Source organism: Belonocnema kinseyi, chromosome 10 (assembly GCF_010883055.1).
Source record: "Belonocnema kinseyi isolate 2016_QV_RU_SX_M_011 chromosome 10, B_treatae_v1, whole genome shotgun sequence".
In the NCBI taxonomy this organism is placed as follows: domain Eukaryota; kingdom Metazoa; phylum Arthropoda; class Insecta; order Hymenoptera; family Cynipidae; genus Belonocnema; species Belonocnema kinseyi.
In genome coordinates this window covers 33809542-33820750 of record NC_046666.1, presented here as the reverse complement: position 1 = coordinate 33820750, position 11209 = coordinate 33809542, and the positions used below count along the sequence as shown (strand labels likewise).

Below are 11209 nucleotides of genomic sequence, written 5' to 3'. Positions count from 1 at the left end.
AGAAAAGTAGGAGAGCTGATGGCGGATGTAGACAATGAGGGGTGGGGGTGTGCAGGGTAATGAGGAAAAGTAGGTGAAGTGATAAGAAATGAGGGTGAGTAGGGGTATGGAAGGAAGGGTAAAAGAAGGGAAGTAGGGCAAATAGGAGAGTCTGCTGTGCATGCGACGAGAAGGGCAACTAGAGGAGCATGAATTTGGAAAAGGGGAGGCGAATTGCGAAGTGATTGGAGGGAAAGTATGAGAAAAAATGAGTTTTTTAAAGTAATTAGATTTTGAATTCCCTAAATTAGTGTTTTTTTCCCTTTCGTTACAGCTTCACGGATGGTGATGCTGAGAAATCCATCACCGCTGCGAGGCGAAACTGCGCCGAAGAATTCAACAAAATTTGAACAAAAAAGGGTTGGTAGAAAGTCAAGAGGTACCAGTCCAAGTGGAAGTTCAACAGGATCTCGTGGAAGTAGTCCAGGAAAAATAAGTTTAAATTCCAAAGGACTGCGTAAAAGCCCATCCCTTGGATCTAGAGGAAGCGAGTAAGTCGATTTTTGCCAAAAATAACAGTTTTTCTCCTATATTTATGTATTTCCCCTATTTTTATATTCTAACCGTTTCCCCTATTTTTGAAAAACTTACCCTTTTTCTCCTTTTCTCTTTAAATATCCATTATTCGTTTTGTATCTACATAATTATTGTTTTTTTTACATCTACATAATTATTACATTTTAAACTAGAATATGCATAAATACTCTTTAAAAAAGTTAGTCAAAGCGGGCGACGTCTACAAAAAAAGTTTCGTAGTCTATTAAGCTTTTAACCCCCCCCACTATACTTTTACTACCCTTCTACCCCTAAATCCTCTTTCCCTCCCTAAAATTTTCTCCTCTAATTACCCCTTTCTTCACTTCCCCAGCTAACACTTCCCTTCCCCAACCATCACTTTCCCTCTCCGATTCACCCTCATTTCTAATCATTTGTCCTTTCTTTCACTTACACTCACTTCTCTCTAGTTTCCATCCCTAATTCGCTCTTACTTCCCATACTCCTGTCTCATTTCCCATACTCCTTTTGCTGCTACCCCTTCTATATTTCACCTTATTTCCCCTACTTCTCCTCTCCAGATTTTATCTACTTCACATACTTTTCCACTTATTTTCCTTCTCTTAATTTACCATACTTTCCTCCCCTCACTTCCACTCCATCTATTCCTCATGACCCCCTCCCCTTATTTCCCCTTGCTTCTACCTTTTTCTTCCCTTATTTTGACTCACTTTCTGTATTTATGCTCCCTTAATTTCCCCTCACTTCACCTAATTACCCACTTATTATTTCCCCTACCCCTACCCTCCTTCCCTAATTTCTCTTAATTTCGCCTCCCACAATCCTATTACTTTCCCTACTTTACATCTTCCAATTTCTCCTTCATTCCTCTACTTTTCCTCTACTCTCTTACCCTCTCCTCAGCTCTCCTAATTTCCTCCACTTCACATACGTTCCCCTCCCCTCATCAACCCTACTCCCTTCCCTATATTTCTCCTACTTTCCCCTACCTCATTTAACATACTCCCCCTCCCCTAATTTCTCCGAATTTGCATACTCCCCCCCCCCTCCACTTATCCTTATACAAAGATTGTTTCTTTTTTTCTACATGTCAAAATAAATGATAAATCTTTCCCGTATTTTCCCTCTTTTTCGTGAAAAATTATTCTAATTTCCCTTTTTTGAGCTACTTCTGCACTGCAATCCTTGATTTGTTTAAATTTGAATTATCTAAAAATGTGTAATTAAGATAATTATTTTCACTAAAGTTTTTATAAGATTTTCTGGTCCAAGTTTGGCTGAAGTTTCATTCGTTTTTGAATTAAAAAATTAGTTCATTTGAACCATTTGTTCAATAAACAATTTTTAACTAATTCAGTTTTAAACAGTTGATGTCTCTTTTTTATTAATTTTCACTCATGTAAATTTAAGCGGAAAAAAATTATTTTATTTCTTTTCAACTAATGCATAGGGAATCACTTCCTGTCATATTTAGCAGATTTTAATGAGCACATTGATAACATCCCTTCAGGGATTATAATTTTATAATTTCTGCACAAGCTATGTTCTCGTAAAAAACAATTCATATCATATTTCCTTTCGGAGATATTACTAAAAACACTAATTTCGTGAAATTATATTTCACTCAATCAAATATTAGTATTTACGGCGGAGATTAGCCCAAAAATTATGGTATCAAATTCGTTCTTATTTCAAAATCCAAATGAAAGCTCGTTTAAATTTCCACTCAGAATCAATTTTCTTCTATATTATTTTAAATTATTACTTTTTAATATAGTCTCAACTAAAAATAAAGGTGAAGCAGAAAATGTTTTCTGCAACGAAGAAAAAGTCATAATTTTCCCAGCATTTGCTAATGCACTACATGATATATACTTACAATTGCACACATTTCAAACCCGACCGACTATCTTGTATTCGGTGAATTTTTATGTTCATTTTTATCATCATATTTATGTTTATCAACGTAAAAAAATTCTGATGTTGTATTTTTGGCTGAAAATAATACTCAGCAAATTAAAATTTTTATTATTCATTTTCAACGGGGTTTTCATTATTTTTATAAGAGTTTAATTTAATACCCAATTTGAAATATTTTATTTAATGATGTTTCATAGCCATTAATCATATTTTCTAATTAAAAAGTCTTAATGGCAAAATAGAAATAAAAATAATAATGTCTTTCTGATAAAAGTAGTGTAACAAGATCTCGCATACGTTGTTGTCAATAACCTGATTGGTTTCGACATTGCCTGGATATGACTTTCAGTCGATAAAGTGTTTTAATATAGCAGGATTTAAATTTTTTCAAGAAAATTGACTTATTTCAACAGATATTTATAATTTTTCAAACAATTTTAAATAAAATGTAGATGTTTAAAGATTTTGAAAAAGCAGATTTTTAGGAATATTAAAAAGCTTCAAGAAAATACAAAAGGCTTCTTAAAATTCCTGGCACAATTTCAAATGATTTAGAATATTGCAGATTATTTCCTAAAATTTCAAACCTTTAAAATTTGAAAATATATTTAAAAGTTTTAAACAAAAGTTAGATTTTTTAAGGTTTTGAAAAAAGAATCTTTTTAAGAATTTTGAAAGGTTTCAAGAGAATCAAGATTTTTTAAGATTTCTGGGGAAAATTAAAATGATTTTTTTTTGCTGAAAAATTAATCTTAAGAGAAAAATGGGAAAAGATTAAAAAATATGTTTAAAATTTCTTATGATAAATATAGAAGAATACAAAGCGTAATTTTGCAAGAAATGTTTATAAGATTTCAAATAATTTAAAAGAATTTTTTTAATTTATGAAAATTTTTCAAATTTTTTTTTATTTTGAAGAATGAATTTTACGTGAAGTTTTAAGAAGACTTCAAAACATTTTAAATTATTTCCTAAAATTTCAAAAAAGTATGCAGAAGATTTTAAATCAAAATTTTTTAATTTTTTATGATTACCAAATTAAAAACAAAATGTAAATTTACAATATTTCGAAAAAACAAGATTTTTAATAATTTGGAAGGTTTCAAGTGAATAAAAGAATATCCTTGAAATTCCTGGAAACATTTAAAATTATGTTATAATTTAAAAAATGAATTTTAAGAGAAAACTGAATAATATTTCAAAATATTTCAAATTACTTTATAAAATGTGGAAAAGGTGGAAAAAGGCTTTAAAGCAAAATTCTCAATTTTTCTAGGTTACACAATTTTAGAAAAAATTGCAGCAAGTTTAAGAAACATTTTAAAAGCTTTAAAAAGATTTTAAAATAATTTGAAACTTAAAAATATTTCAAAAACTTTTTAACAAAATGTAGATTTTTGAAAGTTTCGAAAAAGAAGCTTCTTAAGAATTGTTAAAGGTTTCAAGATAATAATAATTTTTTGAGGTTGTTGGTAAAATTTCAAATGATTATTTAGTTGAAAAATTTATTTTGAGATAAAATGGAAAATGATTTCGAATGATTTCAAATGATTCACTATAACATTTCAAAAGGAAAGGTAGAAGATTTTTAAAACAAGCCTTTTCAGTTCTTCAAAATTAAAAAAATTTGTAAAAAAATTAAGTACGTTTAAAAGATATTTATAAGTTTTAAAAATACACAAATAAATAAAAACCTGAAATTATTTTTAAAAAATTTAAATAAAATGTAAATTCTTAATGATTTTGAATAAAAAAACTCAAGATTTTTTAAAAATTTGAAAAGGTTTTAAGAGTATAATCAACTTTTCTTAAAATTACAGGGAAAATTTTAAATGATTTATCATTTATTTTGGTTTAATTTAAGTATTTTTCGTTAAAAATATTTTTTAATTAAAATATAAGCTATTACTTTTTCGTTCAGAATTTCTTTTTTGTCGAAAATCCAACTATTTGGTTAATAATTTTCTTAAAAATTCATTTTTTATGAAAAAAATTCGTCTTTGTTATTAGAAAATTATATTCTTGGTAGAACCTTTTTTTTTAAATTCGTCTCTTTTGGTAAAAATTTAATCGAAAGAAAATGTTTGTCGGTCACCGAGGTAAATTTGATTAGGAATTTACAATTATGTTATTTTTTTAATTAAATCTGCTCGGGTTGAGGATTCAACTATTTCCTCAATAATTTGTATTTTTGGGATGAGTGCAAGTATTTGTGGGTAAAAATAATTTTTTTTTTTTTGCTTAAAAATTCAACTTTTTGGTTGAAGATGAACTTTTTTGTTAAAATTTTAAGTTGTCGTGTCTGAAATCTTCAAAAATGTCTTAGAATTTCCTGACGAATCGTAAGCAAAAACGATAGGATTTTTTTTTGTCCGTTGTGGTCCAAATTTGGTCGTTGGATTCTTGTTTTTTTTTTGTAACAGGAGTTTGCAATTATTTGATTATTGGAAGTTAAATAGGATTTTTAATTTGGATTTCAATCTAATTTAAATTTTTCAAATTTTGAATAAAAAGACAATAAGAATATTGTTTTTTAACTGTTAAAGAAGGTAGTACTGCTATAATTATTATTTTTTTAGGAAGATTTCTTGCATTTGGTAGGGTATGCTTATATTTAAATATTGATTTTATGGGCGACAACTACACACAAGGTCAGGCAATCGATATTGGGTAGTATTAGGTGCATCAGTGCCTGTACCATATTCATTATGTACACACAGTACAAAATAATGGACACCTTTTACACTCCCCTTGCATTTTTTATCATTTTTTATCATTATTTATTTACTAGATATAATCAAATAATGGAATAAACCGCAGAAAACACTATCCCCTAAAATTTTGAATTTCCGCTGCTCTTGAGCTTTTGCATGTCTAATGATAAATTATAAAAGGATTTTTTGACCCAATCAATAAGAAATTTAGTGTTGATAATTAAATTGTTGCCAACAAACTTTTTTTTAAACCTATAAACTTTTAAAAATAAAAATAGTGTAAGCAAGATTATCAATTTTTGAACTATTTCAGGTTATTTTAGCGTTTTTCACATAAAATCAGTTATTTTAAACAAAAATCATTCGATTTCAAAGAAGATTATAATGTAAATATTAAAAAATACAAAATTTAGAATACTTTAACGATTTTGGATAATCGAAATGTTTTTCATCGGAAATTTGTGATATTTTTAATAGTAAATATCGAATTTCAAAGAATATTTACAATTTTTAACAATTTTAGGTTATATTTCTATGTTTTAACGAAAAATATTAATTTTAAAACAAAAATGTACCATTCTTTTAAACAAAAATCCTCGATTGAAATATAATGAATTTTGTTTAAAAAGATCTGCCCGCTACGCGGGAACATTCTCATCGCACGCTGCGCACGCGGCTCGCAAGTTTGAGCGCGCCTCAGGCGCGCGACTGTTGGTTCTCGCGCTTCGCGCTCGATTATGTATTTACCTCACGCTACGCGCTCGGTCTTTATATTTTCGCACATTCTTGCGCAAAGATTTTAAAATTAAGGCTCAACACATCCACCACTATAATTTTCTGATTGTGAATTCTCTTTCGTTAAAAAAGCTTAGCTCGAGAGTTTGAGCGCACCTACGGCACGCGACTGAGGACAATCGCACTCCGCGCCTTGTCTTTGCATTTCTTCCGCATTCGGGCACAGGCCTTTTAAAATCAAAGGTGAATGGACCGACAACTGTAATTTTGTGATTTTGAACTCTCTTTTGTTAAAGCTCTTTTGGCTTTAACGAACACGTTCTCATCACGTATCTCGTGCTTCGCAACTCGATTTTGTCCAACCTGACAACTTTTCTACATTATACACAACACTTTTATATCAATTATAATACATTTTTTGTGTAACTCTGCCAGGGATTACTTATTAAAAAATTGCAAAATAAAAAGCAAATTGTATTTATCATGATTATTTTTGTATTGGTTTCTTGTTTTGCTTTAAATTGTATTCTAGGCTGCTCTGAAACATGTACTGTATCATTTCAATAAATGTATATCATTACAATTCATAATATGCATAAAAATTGAATCATACTAATTCTTATTTTCTTGTTTTTATAATTTTTAAAACATTTTTAATATTATTTTTCACGATTTAATAAAAACTACTGCGCATCTGCATAGGGTCTAATACAGGAACCTATATAGGGTCCTATATAGGAGCATATGTCCTCTTTCGTCTTTTCTGTGCTTTTTCCAAAAAGTTAATTTCTTAATTTTTAATTTTATGTTTTACGTTTAAAAGAAAATCTACTCGTTCTATCGAAAAATAATTAATAATAAATTTATCGATCTTTTTAGGTGGACAACTTTTATCTGGTAATTTTAGTTCATACATTGTGTCGTTTTTTCAAACAAATTTAATATTTTTATTTAGAATGTTATTTTTTACGACTAAAGCAAAAATTAACTGTCCTATCAAAAATTATAGCTCTTTTTGGATGAACAAGTTTTGTCTCATTTTTTCTCGTAACTTATATAGAAAAGTGATTTATTAATTTCTGAGTACTATGAACAACCATACATAGAATTTTTAAATCATGAAAAATGTGGTTTCAAACATTTTTGGTACGATCAAATTTGGAATTTTCAACTTTTTGACCAAATTAAAAAAGTTGTTATCATAATCTTGTAGGGCTTTCAAAAAGCAAAGTTTTTCTTCTTTTGACTTTTTTTCATATCATGCGTTGTTTGTCTTAAAATGTTCATTTTAGTTTGTTTTTTTGGATTTTGAAAATGCTCTAACTCTGATAATTTTCTTTTTATAAAAAAAAGTCAGAATGATAAATTGTTAAAGTTTCGAAGTACTATGAGCCACCGTGCATAGAATTTTAGACCTTGAAAAAATGTGGTTTCAAACATTTTTTGTACGATCAAATTTTGAATTTTCAACTTTTTGACCAAATTGAAAAAGTTGTTATCATAATCTTATAGGGCTTTCAAAAAGCAACCTTTTTTTCTCTAGACTTTTCTTCGTATCATGCGTTGTTTGGCTTAAATTGTTCATTTTAGTTTGTTTTGCCGGATTTTAAAAATGCTATAAGTCTAGTAATTTTTGATTTTTCAAAAAAGTTATTAGGATAAATTGTTAAATTTTTTGAATTCTATGAAAGTCGTACAGCGAATTTTTGAATTTTTAAAAAAGTGGTCTCAAAAATATTCAAAATGTGCTCACTTTTTTCATTTTCATTCAAAATGACTGGCTAACGAACTTGACCGTTAGTTTAGGAGACTAAACGAGTGTACCAAAGGGCAATCTAATAGATTCATTTTTTCAAAAGTAGTTGTGTTCACAGTCAGACACACAGCCATACATACATACACACATATAGACAGACACATTCGTAAAAACCTGTTTTTCGGATTCAGGGGGTGCCAAAACGTGGACATTTGACAAAAACTGGGGAAGTCAAATTTTACACAAATCTAATACCTTCTCTGATGAGAATGTAAAAATGTGGAAGCATAAAGAATTTTGGATGGCCTTAGTATTTTTAATCGAAAATTCAAATTCTGCATTAAAAAATCATTGAATTTAATAAAGATGTACAATAGTTTCATTTTAAATATTAGTTAATATAGTTGAATATTTCGACACCTATTAACATCTATATGTATACAACTATACAAGAATATTAATTTTCTGCAAAAAGATTAACTTTCAACAAATTATAATATATACATTTTCAACTAAATACTTGGAACAACGGATGTGATTTTAATCTCAATTTTATTTGATTAATTTTTAATATTTTTTTTTTCGTTTAGAATTTTTTCAACTAAATAATTGAATTTTTTAACTAAAAAAAGTTATTAACCAAAAATAAAATACACAGTTAAATATTAAATTAAGAGAATTAACTTTCATTTTTTTAAACAACTAGTTTTCTACAAATAGTTGAATTTTGCACCAAACAATTAAATTTTCTATTAGTTCTTAAATTATTGAGGCAAACAGGCGAATTTTCAACAAAATACTTAAATATACAGATAAATTAATTATTTGACAACAAAAATAAAAACGAATTTCCAAAAAAATTGATGAATCTTCAACCTAAAAATGAACTTTTAAGAAAGTATTTGAACTTTCAACTAAGGAGTTGAATTTTCGACCTAAAAAGATGAATTTTCAACCAGTAAAAATTTTATTTAATAATTTAAAACAGCTGAATTTAACCAACAAAAACAAGTTTCTACTAAATATTTTAATGATCTACGAAATTAGATTAATTTTTAATTACACAGTTTTATTTATAACCAAAAAAATTAATCTTCTACACACACAAAAAACGAATTTAAAAAAATATGTACATATTCGATTAAATAGTTAAATGTTTTACTAGATTACTGAACAGTTGAATTTCAATATAAAATTTAATTTTCAACAACTCAGTTTAATTTCCAACAAAATAATTAAATTTTCAGTTAAAAAGAAATTCATTTTTATACACAAAAAACGAATTTTCAACTAAAATTATGAATCATCCACGAAAAAATGAGTTTTTTAGAAAGTAGTTCAACTTTCAACTAAGGAGTTGAATTTTCATTATAAAAAGATAAATTTTAATATTTGTTATTTAAAAAAATATACATTTCAATTAAAAATTAAAAGCAGCTGGATTTAAAAAATATTTTTTTAACAAAAAAATTAATTTTCTACAACAGAAAATTAATCAAATAGTTCAATTGTCTACTAAATTGTTGAATTTTCGACAAAACAGTTAATTTTCAACGAAAACAGTTTAAATTTTAACCAGAGAGTTGCAGTTTGAATCAAAATAGATAACATTTTTACAGACAAAGATAAATTCTTAAACCATAAGATAAATGTTCAACAAAATAGTTGAATTTTCAATTAAATAATTTGTTGACAAAAAATATAAATTTTTAATCAAATTCCTGAATATTCAAGGCAAAAAAATGAATTTCAACAAAACAATGAAATTTTGACCAAGAAGTATGACTTTTTAACAAAATTGCTGAATTTTTAGCAAAATAATTCAATAATTAAACCAGATAATTAAATCTACAACCAAAAATTTAATGGTAGATTAATAGTATACATAATAATCGCTGGGAGTTTATAAATTTAAAAAAGTGTTACTACATTGTAATTGTTTTTCGTCAATGGTAATTTGTTTTAAAAAAGTGCTTCAAGAATACTGAAGATCTATTAATAGTTATTAATAAATTAAAAATTAAAGAATTCCTCAAATATTTTTAATTTGATTACAATTTTTTAATTTATATACAAAACTGCGTACCTTCAAGATATTATATAATTTTTACAGATTTAATCAAATTCACTGAAAAGGGCCACCATTATTTTCGCATTTAGGTGGCAAAAACTGTAAGAGGACAATAGGGAAAAGACTGTAAAGCATGCGAGAAATAAATTTGGATTATTTATAAACTAAAGAATAACATTTTATTTCCACATTTAAGTACATTTTTAATACTTTAAAAATATTAGGTTAGAAAGCTTGAATTTTCGCCTATTTTCGACCTGATTGTATATCATTTCTTCCACTTTGTATAAACTATATTTAATTTTTTCGCCTAGGCAACCGTTTATAATTCGTACCTATAGCCTTGATCCATAATTATTATTCTCTGTAACGATAATAATCCTTAAGTAGACACGAGAATTTTTACTGTTACTTGACATGCATGTTATGAATTGTGTGATAAGTCCATGTCTTTCATATGAAGTTGACAATTGAGCAAATGTACACATTTTGAAAAGCGTAGTTCGTCCTTGAGAGTCACTTTTTACACGCTTTTATCATGATTAATTTCCAAATGGTTTTAGTAAAATAACTTATCACGCGTTTTTATTCACTGCACTTGAACTCAATAATTAAATATTCGATTGGGTTACACATGTCGGAGTGTGTCGGTTGTCAATTTCCAAGAGGGTGAGTTCGAACTTCGGCTGCGGTAATTACATTTTATGAAACATATATGCTTGTCCATTTTCGTTTGATAAAATTGAGGTCATCTAGATTGGGGATTAGTAGTTCATGGTCATATTGAAATTGTTTCTCACATGGGAAATATTTTTTTATGAAACGACACTAACGAGTTTCGTTCGCGAAACATTTTCCGGATAGATTTTGCTTCTTCAAGAGGGAGATTTGTAATGACCTATATTTTCAAATATACTTTTTTGACATATTTTGATATAATTCGACCCCAGGAGCTCAGAAATACTTTTTTTTTTTAATTTCCGTGTTATTTCAGAGGTTCTAAACAAAATTTACCTCGTCCATTTGTTCGCGTCTTCGAGACGCATCGATCGACATATTGTTGAACTTTTTATGACCCACCAGTACCAATTTATACAGTCTCAAGAAAATTGGTATATTCGGTTTATATGATAAAAATGTTGTCCATATTCGGAATACTATAGTGCTATGTATCTGACAGGTTTGTTTGCCTTTAGGAGATTCGTTGAATGACCTATTGATGAACCTTCTATGACCTTTTATCATCCAGCAATACCTATATATAAGCTTTAAAAAAAATATTGTTGATTTTGTTAATATGAGGAAAACTTTTTTAATGTTGAGAATACAACAGTAATGCATATTATATATATATATACTCATGTATTTTACATGGACAATCTTAAGATCTATGCTAAAAACAGAGAGCAACTGCATCTAGCTCTGGGGATTGTCGAACGATATACTAAGGAAATTGGA

General features: G+C 27.8%; 1 protein-coding gene across 1 annotated transcript in view; it reads left to right on the top strand.

The window, feature by feature from the left end:
- Window positions 1-321: 321 nt before the first annotated feature.
- The window catches only part of LOC117181865 (kinesin-like protein KIF12), a 68185-nt gene continuing 57297 nt past the window's right edge, over window positions 322-11209 (top strand). Inside the window, exon 1 of the mRNA XM_033374875.1 lies at window positions 322-530. Within this exon, the coding sequence (XP_033230766.1) occupies window positions 322-530 (209 nt within the window). The remainder of the gene's footprint in view (window positions 531-11209) is intronic.